At 47.5% G+C, this 20052-nt stretch overlaps 2 protein-coding genes across 2 annotated transcripts in view; both read right to left on the bottom strand.

Moving 5' to 3' along the window:
• The window catches only part of BORCS7 (BLOC-1 related complex subunit 7), a 44666-nt gene extending 40445 nt beyond the window's left edge, over positions 1 to 4221 (bottom strand). Inside the window, exons 1-2 of the mRNA XM_036264507.1 lie at positions 4056 to 4221; positions 3027 to 3131 (exon numbers count right to left, since the gene is read on the bottom strand). The gene's annotated coding sequence lies outside the window, so the exon portion shown is untranslated. The remainder of the gene's footprint in view (positions 1 to 3026; positions 3132 to 4055) is intronic.
• A 2182-nt stretch (positions 4222 to 6403) lies between these two features.
• Positions 6404 to 20052, bottom strand: part of WBP1L (WW domain binding protein 1 like) — a 64756-nt gene continuing 51107 nt past the window's right edge. Inside the window, exons 3-4 of the mRNA XM_036264506.1 lie at positions 11334 to 11495; positions 6404 to 10045 (exon numbers count right to left, since the gene is read on the bottom strand). Coding sequence (XP_036120399.1) covers positions 9297 to 10045; positions 11334 to 11495 — 911 coding nt within the window. The 3' untranslated portion in view covers positions 6404 to 9296. The remainder of the gene's footprint in view (positions 10046 to 11333; positions 11496 to 20052) is intronic.

Here is a 20052-nt window from a genome sequence, read left to right on the forward strand (position 1 = left end):
AGAGAAGAGCAAATGAAGGGAAGAGTGGTCCCGGATGAGATCAGATTGGAGACAGGGGCCAGGTCCCAAGAAGCCTTTGAAATCAGCAGGAAGGAATCTAGGTTTTTATCCCAAGTAAGCTAGGAAGGCACTGCAGAGTTTAAACATGTAAGCGGAAAGGTCTCCTCTATATCTTAGAAGTCAACCTGGTTACTGTGTGGGGATTGGTCTGTACAGGAGGTTGCTGTGCTGGCAATAGCAGTGAAGACGGCAAGAAGTGGTGGGATTTAGTTATATTTTGATAGTGGAGCAAGGGATCTTGTTTGCTTTGATGCAAACAGGCACCAGCTGCATGTACCTCAATGTTTTGGCTTTGGGGGAGTGTATGTAATCCACAAACTCAACCCACCAGTACCCATCGCTCTTGTCTTGGTCCCCAGTGACCAGCAGGTCTCCTTTTCCTCGTCCTGTCCAGTAGCCACTGCCAGGATAGGGCTTCCACAGTAGCCTTCTGCTAAAAAGTGTCCAGGCTCTGCCCCTGCTCCCTGCTCTACAAGCCCAGGAAGTCTATAAATGCCTCACTAGAAAATGGAACCCAGCCCTGGCCCATGTGGCTCATTTGGTTGAGATTCATCCCGTGCACTGAGAAGTTGCCAGAGGATTCCTGGTCAGGGCACATGCCAGGGTGCAGGCTAGATCTCCAGTAGGGGATGTGCAGGAGGCAGCCGATAAGTTTTTCTCTCTCTCCCTTCCACTCTTTCTAAAGTCAATTTTTCAAAAATGTTAAAAAAAAAGGAACTCAGACTTCAACCAGCTTCAACCTTGAAACCAGCTTCTTTAAACCTTGGCTAGTCTGCAAGTAAAAGATGTCCTGAGATGCCCCTGGAAAAACTGACCCTGCTCTTTAGCCTAGAGAGAGGCCCCAGCCCCAGCCCCAGCCCCAGCCCCAGCTCCCTGGCGCCAGCCAGACCAGGGTCAGATCTTCAACACCCGGTCATTCCTTTCTGACCAGAGTGGGGCTCCGGAACCCTGCCTGACCAAGTTCTCAGAGAGAAGAAACCAAGGGATCCCTTGAAAACAGAGTGGAACAAGTTTTTCTATTACGGCAACACCTTCTTCCCTCAAACAGCTTTGTAAATCCAGTGGTAGTAGACCATTCCCTACTGTTTCCCCCCAACTCAACCCTGGTCTTCACTGGCCAGTAACCCTGGGGCCTTGCTTAAGAACCCATAGGAGAGTGTGTGGGCAGCTGTGGCTGACGCAGCCCCCATCACAAGCAGTCTGCAGAGATGCGGACACCACAGTGAGTTGAAGGGAAAGGGTTAAACTGGAGATTCCCACCCCCACCCCATTCTAGTGCTAAGCTACCCACACAGCTCAAAGCATTCCAAATTTGCTCAGATTTGGAAAGTGTTTTGCAGACTAGTGTCGAACAGATAAATAACTCGCGGAGGGTCTGTGTCTTCTGTAGAAGCAGTGGGTGAAGGTAACTGGGATGGAAACACCTAGTCTCCAACTATTGAATCAGACAGTAACATTTTCATTCGAAGATGACAAAACTGAGGGCTAGTGGGGTAGCAGAGTCACGGGGGTGGGGATGTGACTTGCCCTAAGTCACACAGCTACTTAGCAGCAGGGCTGCGACTAGAGCCCACGATCAATGATGCAGGATGAGGAAGTGGACGTGCTCTCCTACCTATCCCGTGTCCGTACAGAAGGGCTCTCAGGTCTCTGGCTGGAGAGAGCACAAAGCTGAGTGCCCTGCCCTGGCCAGTGTGGCTCAGTTGGCTGAGCATTGTCCGGCATCAAAATGTTGCGGGTCCATTCCCGGTCAGGGCACATACCCAGAATGCAGGTTCGATCCCCAGTTGGGGCACATGGGAGGCAACTGATCAATGTTTCTCTCCCTCTTCCTTCCTCTCTCTCTCAAATCAATAAAAAGTAAAAAGCTGAGTATTCTTTAAGGAAATGACCTCACAAATTCTGCTTCCTATCCAAACTATCTTTCCCCTGCCTGGAAGGCCTTTTACCACTTACCTGAATCCCCCCACCCTGAGTCTGAGAGTGAAGCCCTCCTCCGGGACATAACTCAAGACTCCCAGCCCACCATGATTGCCCCTTTTAGCACTCAGCTTCTGTTCCTTGGTACTAAATCCCACGTGCATCTGAGCACCTGCTTGGACCTGAAATGGGTATAGTGTCCCCAAGGGACACCGTCCACCCTGTATCTCTGGAGTTAAGGCTGAGCCCTCTCCTGTTTTTTATCCTATACATCGCACCTGACAAGTAGGTTAGTTACACAAGAGGACTGAATCGAATGCTCTAAGTCACCTGGCTAATTGCCCAGTGATAAATAGATTCCATCTCCTTGTGTAGAGGAAGCCTAGATCGTTGGAAGCTCTTTGCCAAGAACCTAGTCACCTTTCGAGCCTCAGGCTGCCCAAACAGCCAGTGCTCTGGTGCTGATGGTGGGGAACTGCCCCAGTCTTTGCTGATGATGTGATGTAAACACTCCCACCATGACCGATTTCAAGCCACCAATAGATGTCACTGACCACAGAGTTGGGAAGAGAGGCACAGCAGCATTATATGCTACTTGCCATTACATTACATTACATAGTAAACACCATTTACTATAGCTCATAAAATTCCTGAAAATTTAATAATCGGCTCTTGTGAGCTAAGAGTTGGCCATCCCGGGAGAAATGAGCTGCCCTGTTCTTCAGAAGAGCCGTGCCCCAGCATCCTCATTCTGAGGGGAGGGACCTCTTCCCTGGCAAGCTTGGCATGGAGTGCGGGTGTGACAGAGCAGGATTGTTCTGGTTGGCCTCTTGTGGCCACAAAACCTGAAGCAAATGAGGGGTCCTCTCTCCAGTCATGCTTGTAGGTGTAAAAACACCCTATAGGACAGGCATCCAATCCCATGAGGAGGACCTGATCACTCAGGTTCTAGTACCCAGACTCCCCGGTTTCTGAGTCCTGGATCTTAGGTCCATTGCTAGCCTCTTGAACTTCACATTCCTCATCTGTCCAGTAGGGTAACTTACCACCTGTGCTGCCCATTGTGAGACTCTGGTGAGGATGAAAAGCACAAAGGGCTGTGTGAGCAGGAGAGTTCCACACCAACCGGTTACAGAAGGTAAGAAGTCAGGCTGTGGAGGCAAGTTCGGTGTCGTCACTTACAGACCGAATGACCACGGGCAACTTCCTTGGCCTTTTTAAACCTGTTTTCTCATCTGTAATATGGGCAGATGAGGTGTGTGTAGAACTAGTACTGCCAACCTCAGAATGTCGCTGAGGACCAAACGGGTCTGTGTAACATGTTCCGTACCTCGATAAACACTGGTTTCATTGTCACTGCCTATATCCAGATTCACAAAATGTCCTTCTCTAAGGCTTTTATGCAAATCTCCCAAAGGTTACCAGCTTGGCCAAGAGGAGCAGGTGTGTCCAGATGGTCCATCCGAAGGACAGGACCTCCAGGAGCCTACCCTGGCAGCCCTGATGGCCCTGCCTGCGGCCCCTCCTCCCTCTGAGCTAGGGCGGGCGGCAGCCGGGGAGTGGGTGGAGAGCCCAGAGAGACTTTTCATGTTCCCATACTGAGGATGTTTTGTAACATTTTCCTGGATTGGGTTTCTTGAGACTTCTTGGTGAGCCAGAAGGTTAAACTGTGATGAGGAGCTGGCTTACACAAAGTGAGGAGCGATTTTAAATCAAACATCCTCTTCTCCCCCTCACAAGCTACCCAAAGCTCTTTATATCTGCAGAGAAAGAGCAAAACACTCTTATAAAAAAAAAAGCTACAAAGACCCAGAGCTTTGACTGCTGAAAATTTTACAGTTTCCAAGAGGTTACACCTCCCCTGTGGAAGTTGACACTGACCTGCAACAGGCACCCCCTGCCTGCCCCAGGCTAGAGGCCACTTCAGCACTGATGGGCTCTGCTAGGGAAACCTGACTGGGTGTGGGTCCTCTGAGGGCTATGACAAAGCAAGGGGGAGGGGAAAAGGGGATAAAGTAGCTTCTTTCACCATGCTACTCCCCTGCTCAATACACCTTCCTTTGGTTCCCTCTCACCTTTGCAAGTTCTTCCCATGACACGAACATGACAAATGTGGGTTCAAATCCGAGCTCTACCTCTCATTAGCTGTGTGATTGCGGACAAGTCAGTCAACAACTCTGAATGCCTCACTCCCATTAATCAAGCGGGAATAATTAGAGTCCATACTTCAACGGGCTATTTTTAGTCTAAAATTTAAAAACATAGGTAAGAGGCTTACTCAAGACCCAGCATTATATAAACAGTCAACAAATGAAACAATAAAGACAAGTTAAATTATTTTTATTACCAGCTTACCTCTCCAGCCTCATCTCCTGTCATTTTCCAGAATGCAATTATCTGGAACGATTAAACTGCTCGCAGCTTTAGACCTAACACCCACACTCTCCTGTGTTAGACCTACGATGCCTTTTCTGTGCTTTTCAGCACTTGGCAGAGTGGACACTCAACAATCTACAGACTGAACATTTACCTAGAATTCCCTTCACACCTTTCTTCACCTGGCAAGCTCAGTTCAGAGGTGTTACAGGAAGGTTGTCCTGAAGCCCCCAGTGGGCACATCCTCTTCCAGTGTCCTGTGCACATGCTTCCCGGTACTTTCCATGTGCTACTAAAACTGTGTATGTACCACCTTCCTCTCTAGAGGAAGAGGAGGCAGGTCTAAGGCACATTTGCATTCCCAATGCCTAGCACATGGTAGGTGCTCGATAAATGCTCAGCTCTTAGGTAAGGCCAGTCCCTTATCCCCAGGGTGGAAACTCGTATCCCAGACACCTCCGAGGACCCACTGCCCTTTGCAGTAGGTTCAGCCAGAAGCAGGTTTCTAGCAGGTTATGCCAATTGTCAGCCAAACCCACTTCCCGGCTCCTTGAGTGAAGCCTTGTTTTTGCCCTCCCCCTAGAGCAGAGGAAACTGGAGAATGGAGAATTTCCTGAAATTCTAGTTCATCAAAGCTCCTCTGCTTTGTGCTTCAGGGCACTGGGACTGTCTCCACTTGCACTTGGTCACCTTGGGGAGGAACTCAGTGACCCAGGAGCCTGGGGTGCTGTGAGGGGGGCCTTACAGGCTTGGGCATCAAGGGTACATGCAGCCTCTGGCACGCAGCCTTGTAAGAATTGTACGTTTTTTTCCACCACTCAAAAATTCGATTAAAGAAGACAGGAAATGTTCTACTCCCCATTTTCCCCTGTGGTTTTAGAGCAAAACTATCTCTGGATGCTACTGTGGCTCCCCTGGGGTTACTTGGAGGAGCCCAGCAGTTTAGAAGAAACTAGGCAGCAACCATCCCACTACAGTCATGGAAGGGCCAGGGCAGTGTCCTCTGGCCCAGGGTCAAAGGGACACAGGGACATGTCTAGTTTACACTGGACTCAGAAACAGTGCTGTCCTGGCCGGTTTGGCTCAGAGGTTAGAGCGTCAGCCCGCAGACCGGAGAGTCCCGGGTTCAGTTCCCGCTAAAGGCACGTACCTCGGTTGTATTTGTCCCCCAACGTGTGGGTGGCAACAACTCGATGTCTCTCTCACATCAATGTTTCTCTCTTCCTCCCACTCCATTCGAAGATACATGCAAAAATATCCTCAGGTGAGGATGAAAAAAAACAACAGTGCTCACTACAGGGTAAACTCGAATGCTCTCTGCCAGCACCCCCCACCAGTGAGTGCTCCATGTGGGGAGGCAGGAACCCCCTCAGGGAGGGTTCCACATCATCTTACTTTGCTCACCTGCAGGCTGCCTAAAAGGAAGTCTTGCTGGGTTGGGCTGTTCCTTCCCTTTGAGGAGGGACTTACACCTGACTCAAAGTTCTAATAGGACAGTCTTTAGAAAGTAGTGTCAATGAGTCCCATGAGGACAGATGTTGACACACCAGTGGCTCTCCCACAGTTTAACTCACTTCTGAGTTCCCTGCCTGGTATTCAAGACCTCAAACTACCTCCCACAACTCGAGTCTCTGAATCTGTACCACTCACTTAATTTCATCTCAATCTACTATATATTGTTAACTATGTCAAATGGTTATGTTTATTGTCTTCCTAACTATAATTTAACTTCCAGAGGACATGTCTTATATATTTCTTTTACATTCTCTTTAGCATCCAGCAGTTCTGGGCACCTACTGGGAGAATCACTAAGACATACATATATATATATTTGGGCTAGAAACATCGATGAGAGAGCACATTGACTGGCCACCTCCTGCATGCCCCCCACTGGGGATTGGGCCCACAACCTGGGCATGTGCCCTGAGCGGGAATCAAACTGGCAACCTTTTGGTGCATGGAGTCTACGCTCAACCACTGAGCCACAATGACCAGGAACTAAGACATATTTTGCATAGTAAATTCCAAGGCCAAGTGGTTAAGAATCTTGAGGTTCGACCCCCTGAAGTCTGAGGTAGAGAAAAAAGGAACAAAATGCTTCAAGAAAAAAGCGCAGCAAAATTTTGGGGACTGATTTTATTTGGGCTTCTCACAGTGGTTAGAGCCACTCTGTCTTCAGAACAATCACAGCACAGGAAATGTGTCACCGAGACTGCCCAGAAAGGTCTGACCAGCTGAATCTTATTGCTTAAAATACAAATATTCACAATAACTGACAAATGATGTGCCTCACGCAGGAATGTGTTACATTTGCAAATCTGACTGTAGCACCAAACCCTCGACCAACCCCTTCCTTCTCATTCACCTGGAAAACCAGACTCAATCGAAATCTCCCTGGCCCCCTAACTAGTCCTTCAACTCCCCATTTCCATCTCTCTGCACTCGGGGTAGCCTCCTGGAGCAGGGGACACTGACTGCTGGGATCAAGCCCCGTTCCCCAGGTTCCCTTATCCTCGTCTCCTGCCTTGAGGGTAGGACGCTGCAGTGAACCTAACACTCAGACCAGCTCCCCACTCTGGTGAGGGAAGGAAACTTGAGAGGGACAGAATTTATCCATTTGATCAGTGAACTGAAGGAGGATCATTTTGGTAAAACTTGATCTCCTTGGAGACACTTCAGTGAGTTGTTGGAGAATTTGTTTTAGCCGTGGAAGGAAAGGCATCTGAGGGCTACTGACGCACTCCGCCCACTCTCGCCGCACACCAGCTTGCTTGCAGAGGGAGGTAAGCCCTGTGGTGTCTGCCAAAACCTCCTGGCAATTCTGGACAGGGCTGATGTCTGGGCCACAGCTAGTCCAAGCTTGTCCCTGAAGATCCAATTAAGCTTCTGTCTGAAGTTCCACCTTCACCTTCTGTCCCGAGTGGTTGTGAACATCCCCAGGGGGCTGACACCAAGGGCCAGGAGCAACCAAGGGAGGCAGACAAGTTCAGAGCATGTTTCCATTTACAAGGAACTGAACACAGGCCTCCGTATGTCCACGGAGCAATGTGCAAATTGCAGTGATGGGTAGAGTAAAACCTCTACTTTGAGGACAGTATCTCTGGCAAACACTGGGGACTGCCGTCGACAATGCTGCTGAATACACGAGTACACAGTCAGACATTTGTTCAGTAAACAGTAAATGCATAAAATAAATTACCTTGAGAGGGCCACATTTGCTCCAAATGTATGGTTAATGTGAGCATAATGGCTGCCATTCAAAGTATATTCACAGGAAAACAGGGCTGGGGCTCACACACAACAAACAGACACACACAGGTTATCCAAAAAGTCATTGTATATGGACTTCACTTTGTTCAACATGGATTTTGGTTTTGTAGTCGCCAAACGCAGGTACTCATTCACCACACAGCCTTGGATTTGTCTATTTTTGTATACGTATATATTTTTTTCCTTTCTTATCATAACATTAATGCCTAGTCTAAATGTCACTGTTCAAAGTGGGGGAAGAACCAAACTCTTCATATGAACAGGGCTGGGCAGGGAATGTTAGTTTCGGCTGTTTGCTTTCCCCATTCAGATTATTCCTCTCAAAGCTCAACTGGTTTTCTGAAGCCAAACTATAGTAATAAGGATCCTGTGGTCCTCTTGACGGCTGCCTTCACCACACTCCCTGGCCCACTCAGACTCTTTAGATAGGCTACGATTAGTTACCCCCACTTACAAGGGGTGGGGGGAGAGCATGAAAACCACAGATAACCAAGGCAATTTTTCCCCAAGTGGTCAGTTAAAAAGAAAAACAAAACTTATTCAGCATCAAGAGAAAAGACTGTGTGAGAGCCAGGCTATGGGGCTGCCCTTCCTCAGGACCCATAGCCTCCTCCTTTGTTCATATAGAACACTGAGACATAAAGGCCTGCAAGCCGTGTGCTGGGTGGGGGGAGGGCCCCGGTCACCTACGGGCACAGACTAAGTGCAGAGAGGCAGAAAGCTGCACTCTATCCACTGCCCGGCTCAGGCCTCCTGTGCACCCACAGAAGTCCCAGGGACAGCCTCCCCAAGCCGGCACACGAAACGTCTGGCTCACTTGCAGCCAGGCTCTTTGAAGGCCATCTGGGGCAAAGCTGTACACTTCCCTTTTCCAGGACAGAATTTTTGCCTGCCCACGGGTAGAGATTTTGTTTATAGCTTGCTTTTGTTCTTTTTCTTTTTAAAAATAAAAACCAGAGAAGGTAGCATAATCTTCCACATCTGAACCAGCCTGCAGCCAGCCAGAACGTGCAGGCCAGGGCCCCTCAAAGATGCAGTGATGCATCGATCTCGTCCCCTACAATTTGGAAATGCAACAAACCCTCACCCACCTACTACACAGCTGCCCATCAGCCCTCATCCTCCCGCAGGATGAGCCCGACTCTGGCTCTGCAGATACTGGCCATGAGGGGTGACAACCCTGGGTCTCTGCAGGTGTCCTTCACCCAGAGCTGCGACCTGCCGCCTCTGCCAGACTGACACAGCAAGGTTCTCTTACACTAATACCAGAGCAAAAACCCACTCCATCACCAAGAGTCACCTCAGGGCACAGTCTCAGCCCCCATCCTTGGGGGTTTCTTAAACACACATCTCTCTGACCCTGGCAGGTAGTGAGATATGACCTGAAGAGGAGAAAAGGGGGACAGGGTGGGGAATGAGGAATGAGTCACAGAACCAACTTCTCAGCCCTCCACAACACTGAGCATCTGTGTGGGGAGAGCATCCACACCCCAAACTGTACCTGGAGATGTAGGAAAATGCAGGAACAAAAGGGGAAAAAGAAAAAAGAAAAAGAAAAACAAGGACCTAGTGGCTGTACCACTTTCTCCGAAAGTCACTTAATGCTTCTCTCGTGGTTCTCCTCTACCCTGGTTGCTTTGCCAAGTTCTCAGGTACAGGCAGCGCCTGCTCTAGCTGGGGGAGCTGCTGCTCTGGGAGTTTGGGGAGTCCTGCTCATTGATGGTGTTCAGCAGCAGGCACGCGGGTGGCCGTGGCACATGGGGATGCCCAAGATCTCGGGCCTGCTCCTCGGAGGGCTGGCAGAGCCCTTCCTCCTCGTCACCAGGGGGCCGCACGTGGCAGCTGTCGCAGAAGTCCAGGGGTCCATCCAGAGCGTCATCGATGAGTGTGTTGAACTCTTTGAGGTCGTCATCATGGTGGCCTCGGTTGCACACACACACCTCAATGCCCGAGTCACCTGTGAAGCGGCGATGTCTACCAGGCGTCTTGTCTTTGCTGTCGGGGAGGGCAATGCCCTGCTCACAGCTGTAATCTTTCAGCAGCTCCTCCTTACATTCAGAATCCTTGTCCAGGAAGACCCTCGGGGCCAGCTCCCCCAGGCCAGCCACAGAGCTGTTGGGCTCTATTCCAGGGGCTTTGGTGGCGGCTGGGTTGGCTGGCATGTCGGTGTTGGAGGGCTCAGGGTCAGCGATGATGCTTGGAGGTCTTGTGCTGCTTCTGCTGGGTCCAGACAAGGGGCTACTCTGTACCCCCTGGGAGTCCCTGGTGGGATTGGCGCCTGGGGGGCTGCCGCCTGCAGGGCCACACTGTGCAGACAGCTGCTGCTGCTGTAGCTGGAAGGCACTGTATGGTGGGGGAGGAGTTGGAGGTCGGTTCACCACTTCCTCATAAGGAGGTAGTAAATAGTTTGGCAAAAACCCTAAAATGGGGAGGTAGGGAGGAAATATTACTGCACTGGCAATTGTTCTAGGACAGAGACATTAAACATATGCCTCTTCCCACCCCCAGCATACCCACCGGGTAACAGCTACAGCTCTTGGTTGTGGGCAGAGCAGAGGACTGGGGGAGTAATCTAATTAAACTTCCTGAAACCTGAGAGCCCCTAAAGCTGCTTCATAGGCAAAGGCTTGTCTGGTCTGGAGTGAAGGTAGAGGGTTAGGCAAATGTGATGGATGGCCACAAGATCACTTCTGCTTGGAATGGACCTGTTTCAGGCTGTCCTCCTTCTAAATGCCATAGGCCTCAGGGTCAGGGATCCTAACTTAAGACTCTGACCACTTTTTTTCTTCCCCCACCCTTCCAGATGTACCATGAAAAGGGCCTTTTTCTGGGAGGTTGTAAATCTTTGTTGTCTCTCACTCTAGTGTGGCTGGAATTGGTAGGGAAAGACAAATCAAAACTCATCCTGACTCAGATCAAGAGTGAGCAGGTTACCAGTGAAGGGTGAGGACCTATCATTCAAGGCTTATTAAGAACTTGCCAGGTGAGTTACCTTTTCACTGTGCTGAATGCCTTGAGGCATCAATGATCTAATTATAATACAACAATAACTATTAGCATTTATTGAGCACTTACTATATGCCAGGCACTGGTGCTAAGCACTTAACCCCTCTAAATGTGAAATTCCACATTTGTGATCACTTCTTTTCTATAGAACACACTGTTGTGTTTGGACAAGCTGCACAGCTGGCCCTACACTGACCATACATATGAGAGGTCATATGTATGGAAGCCCAGAGAAGTCAAGTGAGTTCCCTTCAGTGAGTCACCAAGTTTCTTGATTCTCAGGAAGTCCCACTGCCACCCTCCTCACACCTACCCTTTCACGGCAGCCTCTGCCAGCATATCACAAGACAGTGAACAGAATGGGAGGATTTCAGACCACTGAATTGAAAACCTCAACTCACTCACATCATATACCATTCAACTACCTGCCTAAAAAAACCTGCTAAAGACGTAGACACCTGGTCAGAATCCAGCCAGTGTTGATTTGGAATGGCTCAGTGGCTTCAAGGAGGTGGACCCACAGCACTAGCTCCTCTGTGTTAAACGTGACTGCCCTCTTGTTCCTGCACTTTCAAAACTCTGCTCTATGCTGGGCAAGGAGGCAAACCCCTGATGCCCATAGGAGCCCTGGCCATAGATACACACAATCTGTGTGTCCTGGGTTCCTGAGGGTGGAGTTGAGTGGCTCTTGGTGTACGTACTGAAATAAAATGGCAGCGCTGAGTAGTTGTGAGCTTCCCGGTAGGCAATCAGGTTGATTTCATGTTGCCGCTGCTGGGCCTGAAGGCGGTGCTTGGCTCGGCGGTGGTGGCAGACGCAGCAGCAGCTTAGGATGATGATGATGGTCCACACCAGCCAGAACCCTGGGGGCAGGGAAGCAAGACAGAGGCAGGGACACAGTGAACACCAGCCACAGGGGCAGCTCTCAGAACAGGGAGGTTCCTAGCAGTGCCCACCAGGTCAAAGCTGGAACTGTCAGGCCCTGCTCAGTGAAATGACATTCAGAAATTGCATTTGGTTTTCACAAACGTTTGTGCCAGACTGAAAGATATGTGAGATGGAAGAGGGCAGGATTGTAAGAATGACAGTAAAGGAGGTCACTCAGCCCGGACGATGTGGCTCAGTGGCTGAGTGTTGACCCATGCACCAAGAGGTCACCGGTTTGATTCCCGGTCAGGACACATGCCCAGGTTGTGGGCTAAATACCCAGTGTGGGCGTGCAGGAGGCGGCCAATTAATGTTCTCTCTCATGAGTGTTTCTATCTTTCTCTCCCTCTCCCTTCCTCTCTTTCTAAAATCAATAAAGGAAAAAATAATTTTTATAAAAAGGAGGTCACGCAGTCTAGGGAGCCTCCAGGGACCTTGGGGGAAGAAACAAGTGCCAAGGCAAGTCTCCATCACCACTGGTGCTCCCATATTTTAGGTTTGGTCGGCACTAAATATGCTCCCCTTTTAGGACAGAGTATTCTTCCTCTCTTAAGGGATCTCTGAGAAAATGCTTTAGCTGCTCTTAGTGCCCATCTTCTCCCAAAAGGACAGTTCCCAGGCTTACTTCCTGCTGCTGCTGACACCAGGCTGTTCACCAAAATCAAAGAGCCTCTCAAAATCCCTACTACTCAGCTGACTAGCAACTGCAAGGGGCCTCGGAGGGGCTGCCTGGTAAAGAAATTCTTAGGGTTCTCCTGATACCACCAAAAAGATGTGGAGCTTTTCTCTCCCATGTATGCCTCTGTAATAGAAGAGTCCCTAAAGTTAGAGGTGGAAAATTCTAATTGCCTTGGGTCCATCTCTTCCCTAGGGAGTGCAAATGACTTCCTCAGCCCTTGATATAATCCAGTACAATTCCATCTCCTACTCTTACACAAACAATCCATTCCCACCTCCGTCTGACCTGCAGTTGCATTAGACTCAGGGCCATTAGCAGCAACCCCTTCTTCCTCCCTGCTCCAGAGAGGGGTAGAGGAACAGGGAGAAGGCCCACAGCCCTCTTTTCGCATTATTTCTTCTCATTTCCCACTGGTTCTCTTGGATAGTTACCCCCTCTCCAATTTTCAAATGTATGCAGAAAATATTTTAATTAATGAGCAATTTTGCTTTAAAATATATATACATATGGGGGGATAAGGGGCTGGAATGAAAAACACAAAAATAGTGACATATCTTTAAGTAGTGAGATTATGACAAATTTTAATTTTCCCAATTATTTTCTTCTTTCAAATTATAAAAATGAAAACAAAGTAAATAAAAACTTAAAATATCTGTGATTAATTTTATTTTTGCTGGCTTTTACTTTTAAAAGTAATATATTTCTGCCCTGGCCGGTTTAGCTCAGCAATTGGAACATCGGCCTGCGGACCAGAGTCCTGGGTTTGGTTCCCGCTAGGGGCATGTACCAAAAAAACAAAACAAAAACAAATAAACAAAAAGTAATATATTTCTGGATGGGTTTTTTTAATTACTCTGGGGATATATTCATATAATGAAATGATAGGAGTCAGCTCAGCCTGTATGGCTCAGTGGACTGAGAGGTTCCCATGGACTGCGAGGTTCCAGTTCAATTCCTGGTCAGGGCACATGCCCAGGTTGTAGGCTCGATCCCCAGTAGGGAGCATGCAGGAGGCAGATGATTGCTGTTTCTCTCTCACATAGATGTTTCTATCTCTCTAAAAAAAAAAAAAAAGATACGAGTCATTAAAAATTACTCATAGATACTGTTTTTGACATAAAGATGTTTCTAATATTTAAAAAAAGCTGTATAGCCCTGGTCAGTTTGGCTCAGAGGTTAAAGCGATGGCCTGCAGACCAGAGTTGGGGATTTGATTCCGGTCAAGGAACCCTACCTCCATTGCAGTTCATCCCCAGCCCTGGTTGGGGTCACATGGGAGGCAACTAATCAATGTGTCTCTCTCACATCGATGTTTCTCTCTCTACTTCCTTCCCACTCTATTTGAAAATCAATGGAAAAATATCCTTGAGTGAGGAAAAAAAAACGTATATAAAACATCTAGAGGAATGATCAGGAAGTTAATCATGAGGTTATTCCTGGATAACAGGACAACAGATTTTCTGGTACCAGCTCCCTTGTTTTTTGCTTATTTACATTTCCCAATTTTTCTAAGATGAAGATGTACTTCTTTGCAATTAAAAAATTTATCTTAGGGCCCTGGCTGGTTTGGCTCAGCAGTTAGAGCATTGGTCCGCGGACCAGAGTCCTGGGTTCGGTTCCCAATAAGGGCACATACCTTGGTTGCGGTTTGTCCCCAGCCCCGGCTGGGGTCGTGGGGGTGGCAACCACTCAATGTGTCTCCCTCACATCAATGCTTCTCTTTCTCTCTTCCTCCATTTCTCTCCTGCTCTATCTGAAGATAAATGCAAAAATGTCCTCGGGTGGGGATAAAAAAAATAAATAAAAACTTTATCTGAGGAACAATTTTAAGGTGACCTGTTATTTTTTTTTAACTTATTTTTGTTACAATGTTTCTCCTTTTTTCCCCATTGACATCCTCCTCCCCATCCTCCCCAGGTGACTTGTTCTTAAATGAGAATAGACTATATTATTGTTCATCTGTTCTCTATTCCTAAATAATTTCATTTTTTTCCATTACAAATGCTACATCTATTTTTTATTATCTGCTTTGTAATTATAAATCTGTGTTTAGAATCTGTTAAGTATTTCCACATGTAACTCTTGCCATAATGAGTTAACATCATTTTATTGTTTTTATTTATTATCTTTTTATTTTTTTGTATATTGGGCAGGGAGGGCAGGGTGGGCGGACCCAGGAGGGGCGGTGGCCCTGCAGTGTGCATGCCCTTGCTGCCTCCCGGGCACGCGCACACGCACATAGCAGTTGCTCCTCTGCCTCGATTTTTGTTTTTTTTAAAGGCTCCCTTCTCCCTACAGACAGTCTTGTAAATTAATAGAACCTTGATTCCTGACCCCCAATTTGTACCAGAACACAATATTCTGATTCTACTGATATTCAGGGTGTGGCCTCTAGCAATAGCTTCTTCTGTCCCCTAAGGGGTGTCCCCAATGAATCTTCCCACAAAGCCACCCTTACAGGGTGAGACAGCAAGGTGGGGCAGCTGCCAGGCTCTGGCAAGCTGTGTGGCACCTAACTGCTTGCAGTGTATGTCAGTGTTCAATGGAACTGTCTTTGGAGGGCTGGCAACAGAACAGGCGGAGGGCAATGGGTGGAGGACGTTTTCCCCTTTTCCCACCAGGAAATAGAAAAACCTCATTCCTAACCAGAAAACATAAACTTAGGTTGAAGTTAGAAGTCTCCCTCCCCTTCCCAGATTCACTACTGACATTTGCTTAATTAAACTTACATTTCTCTCCTGCTGCTGGCTGACTGAACTGGCTACCTGCTGCCATCCTGTAACATCCCCACCCCACCCCCGATGATCTAGTTAGCTCCTAGTCTCCCAGCCTCTCAGCAGGAGACCATACTGGAGGGAGGCATCACAAATAAGCACAGTGCATTCTGCTAAAGAGCCTGATGCCAAATGTATTTCAAAGTCAAAAAGATCCTGGGCTGACACTCTTTTTATAATACCTATATTTCTCTTATGTTTTCCAGCATAACCTCACAATCCTTCATATTTCGGTGTTGCTTGATAATTTAGAAAGTACATTCTCCCATTAGATAATCAACATTTAATTCTACTATTTTAGATCTCCCGAGTCATTTTTTCCAATAGTTTCTTACCTAGAGGTAAACCAACTTTTAATTTTCATGCAGCAATATATATAACCTAAAGCAGTATTTCTCTGCTTTTATAACAGGCTTTAAAAAAAACAAAACAAAACAAACAAAAAACCATGCTTTTAATAGGAAAAATCTCATGCACTGGTTTTCACACTGGCCAAATAGTTCTGGTTTTCCACCTCTGGGCATGTGGGTAGGCTGAACTTCCTGGCCCCTTTTTGATTGGATGAGGTTTTGATACTGGTTCTAACTTATGAATTGGGAATGGAAGTGACACATGTCTCTTAAAGGCCAGACCATTTCTTGCTGATGTGAAACCCTCCATGAGTCTTCCTTCTGCCATGGCAATTGGCAACATTCCAGAGAGTGACTTCAGGGTGAGTCTGGTCCCAAAGGATGATGAAGTGAAAACAAAGCTCCCAACCAACCTGCAACAGACATACTATAGTGTGAGTGAGAAGTAAACTTGTTGTTTTAGCCCACTAGGATTTTGGACTTCTTTGTTACTGCAGCATAACCTAGCCTATCCTGACTGATGCAGTAAATTTATAGGCTTTTCTTGGTAAAATGATTTAAAGTGGAACCTTGATCCAGAAAAAGGTTGGGATCCACTAAACTAGAAGTATAACAGTAAAAGAGGGCTTTTTTTTAAAAAAGAAAAAAAATTAGGCAGATCAGAAGGGGACTAGGGAAAGAAAAGAGACAACTGGATTATTGTGGATCAAATCTGGAGGGAAACTAACTTGGAAGCAGAACGGGTCTAGTGGTATGATGCAGTATTATTAGTAAAGGTCCAGAAAAGACCTCTAATGAACTGGTCCCACTTAATGGAAGGTAGAGGCATTTTTGCCTGACCCTCACAAAATGGATCCTCCTGGGAGCCATTCTAGTCAAAGCAGTGTCACATCAACTTTAAGGGGGAATATTCAGACTAGTCCCTATGGAGTTGTGCTAACTTTTTATCTTTTTGCTAGATTTCACAAACAAGGAAGAGTTTAAAAAATGAAAACTTAATGAAAGAGACACACAGCAAAAGACAGAAGCATGCCCACCTTTCCAAACATACATCTACCCTGAGATTAAATTCCCCAATGACAACTTTGAAAGTTGTGACCTCGTGGTGGGGAGCATTTGTCATGCTAAGCAAAATGGAAACATGTTTTTAAAAACAATCACAGTCCAATGTAGGCACTGAGTCATGTGTCCCAGAGTTCACAATAAACTTGGGAAAACACCACTCCCCTACTGGCAGGAAATTCCTCATTAGGAAGCCACAGCATACTGTAAATTAGCTCTCCTTTTACAGGATGGTGGGTGACCCCCTGGGCCCCTTATACCTCTCAGCAGGAGCTCCTGCCACTGCCACTGTAGCAAAGGCCTGAATTGGGGAAATGAAGACTTCAGAGGACAGGCAACTTTATCTGAAAGACTGAACAAGTTTCCTATAAGCATGACTGCAAATAGAAAAAAGAAGAGGTAGACAAACTGGGTTCAAATCTCAGCTCACGAAACCATTTCCTAGCTTTGTAACCTTTGTCATTTTTTTTCTTTATTGATTTTAGAGACAGAGGAAGGGAGAGGGAGAGAGAGATAGAAACATTGATGAGAGAGAACATCAACTGGCCACCTCCTGCATGCCCCCCACTGGGGATCGGGCCCACAACCTGGGCATGTGTCCTGACTGGGATCGAACCAGTGACCTCTTGGTGCATGGGCTGATGCTCAACTGCTGAGCCACACTGGCAGGGCTGGTAGGATGTTCTTAAGGTGAGATGAGGCGATGTGCATGAAGACCTTACTTAGTGCCCAGCACTAGGAGAGTTCTATGCACATTAGCACCCTTGTTATTGCCCATTTATTCCTAGTCAAGCCCCAGGGGAAAGGTTAATATTGTGATGCATACTTTGTTCTTTCTCATGGGGCCTTGGCCAATGGTGTTCCTCTGCCTGGAAAATCATTCTACCCTTCTCCATGTGTTTAAACCCTATCTAACTTTTAAGACTCACTTCAAATGCTACCTCTTCCTGCCTAACTCTTGCCTAGCCAAAGCAAACTCTCCTTTTGGACATTTATAGCAGCTCTGGCAAATACATTCCACTCTCTACTTTGCATTACTACTGGGGCATCTTATCTTACCTCCTCTCTCTGCTAGGAGACGCCCTTCTTGATGGCAAGGACTATATCTGCCCAGTTTCTAACACAGAAGATGCCAGGACATCCAGTAGGAACTTGTTAGAATTGCAAATTCTCAGGTCCATCTAAGATCTATTGAATCAAAAAATCTGGGAGTAGGGCCCAGAAAACTGTGTTTTAATGAGCCCTCCAGGAAATTCAGATGCTTGCCAAAGTTCAAGAACCACTGGAATAAGGGTTTGCTGAATGAATAAATGATTGAACAACGACTTAAAGTGCAAGTGCCATAATAACATGAGGGCTGGACCACAAGAGTAATGATCAGGTCCCATAGCCTCAACCTCGGCACTGGGAAAACAGAACCTTCACTTCCTGTCTGATGCAGGCCCAGTACTGACTACTAGCTCAGGTAACAACAGACTGAAAGACGTGGGAGAAAGGGTGCTTGCTGCCTGAAGCTCGAGGTCTGTATGTGCTTGTGTGTCTGACAGTCTTCCACACATAGGAAAATTCAGCTTAGTAGAGGTAAAAGGGTTGGTGCAAATGGTATTTTTTCCCCCTTAAGGCCCTCTGCCAAGGATTTCCTGGCTGAGATGTTTTTCCTTCCAAAGAGACAAAAAGAATAACCCAGAGCCCATGACTTTCACATTTTAGGCAAAGTTTAGAGGCAATTAGAGGGAATAGGGCTCAAGGTCACAAAAAGTGCAGTTCTGATGAGAACTGAAAGGGCTCATTCCAACACTCAACCTCTCTTTATACACATCAGGCGGAGGCCAAGACCCTAATAAGGAGGAAACCAAAGAATTCACAGAGGGGTGAAACACTCACTGGGCATCTCCTGACCAAGAAGCCATTTCAGGGCACAGATGAGAGCAAAGTTTTGCTTTTACAATCTCTGTCCCTACAGAACTTAAAAAGTAAGGGCCAAGTGGTATAACAGTGAGTCTTTTCTCCCCATCCAGACTCTAGTTTCTGTCTGGCCTCCTCCTTTCCCAACTGACCATGACTGGAGAGATAATTGGCCACTCGTGTAGCTCTTTCTCTGGCCTTTTTAGCCCTTGGGGTGAAGTGTCTGGTTCCCAGAATGCCTCCCTGCCATCTGGGTTTCCCTGTCTTGCTGCCCCGTCCTGCTACCCGACCACGCCGCCCTGGCTTCGGTGACCCAATTCTGGTGGCTACTGAGTCTGCTCTGCCAACAGCTCAGTAGACTCTGTCAATCTGAGATGGGGCCATCAACTCCATCCCTTTCCGCAACTGATGCGCCTGGGCCAGGTCCCAGAAAAACAAACTGTCAGCTCTGTGGCTTCCTGGCAGCCCAGCTTCGACTTTTGTTTTAACAAGGGGTGGGAGGGAGAATTTGAACCCTGCGGTTATCTGCATTTTAAAACATTTAAACAGAGTCTGTCCACCTGCTTGGCACTTTATATTCTCTAGTAAGTCCCTCAGCTCCACCCCTTCTAAAACAGCAACAATTCTGGGCCTCTTTGGTGGCTGCTTATATACTTGGAGGACTGGGATGGGGGTGGGGTAGGGATATTCTGAGCCTTGTCCTCTCCTTAGGGGAGGAGTCTGCATTTGACTGCCTCTGGGATTCCTCAGAAAGGCAGACAAGTAGGTCAGTCCCCAGTCCCCAAACGGGAAGGACCACGGTGAAAAGAAGTCCTGTTTGTAAGAACCACTCCCACTGGCTACAAGATCCATTTGCATTTAGACGAGAGTCTTCCCAGCCAAGAGTCTAATTTCCTCTCCACACCAGATAATAAATAGCCCTTCTAGCTGCTCTCTGCCCACATCACTGATGTGGGAGGGAACAGAGAAACCAGAAAGGAGAGAGGGAAAAGGGGGCAGGGGTAATGGTGGCAATAAAGCAATGGTTTGACAAACAAGCCCAAAGCTCATTTCCAAATGGAGTAGTGAGGGGGTGCTTAGAATTATCTGGGGAAACAGTGTATCATTTCCTCTCTCAACAGACAGTTGTGAGAACCACTGAAATGCTGGTCACCTGGGGACTCTGCCCTAAGGACTCTTCCATCTTCCCATTCTTCATTGAGCATCCTATAGTGTCTTGTCTGAGTACCACGAAGATCAGAGTACAAAGTGTGTTAGTGAAGTCTTTAAGCGTGGGTCATTCCCTGAAGACCATAGCAATGTCACCACCTTGTGCAACTCTAGAAGGTGCAAGTGGCCCCAGCCTCAACCAAACCAGTGGCAAGACAAGGGTTGTCTCCACAGGGCATTTAGCTGACAGTAACAGGTTAGGTGCACTGGAAAAGCCTCCAGACACTTCAGCTTGAGAACTGGGGATGAAGCACAGGAGGCTCCCTCTCTCCAGGAGGGCTCTGTAGGCAGGGAACCGAGAAAGATTATCCCTTTGAGAAGGACCATCAGAAACAGAAGCAGCTCCTTGATACTCCACGGGGAGTTCTAAAACCTTGTGGTTCTTACAGAAAAATGGACTTACAGTCATTCACAGAACCAGCTCGGCACTCACAGCAGTTTGGCTGCAACCTCTCTTTGCAAAGATGGCAAGCCTGGGAGCCTGGGATGGCAAATGGAAAGATCTAAGTGGTTG

Source organism: Molossus molossus, unplaced genomic scaffold (assembly GCF_014108415.1).
Source record: "Molossus molossus isolate mMolMol1 unplaced genomic scaffold, mMolMol1.p scaffold_m16_p_17, whole genome shotgun sequence".
In the NCBI taxonomy this organism is placed as follows: Eukaryota; Metazoa; Chordata; class Mammalia; order Chiroptera; family Molossidae; genus Molossus; species Molossus molossus.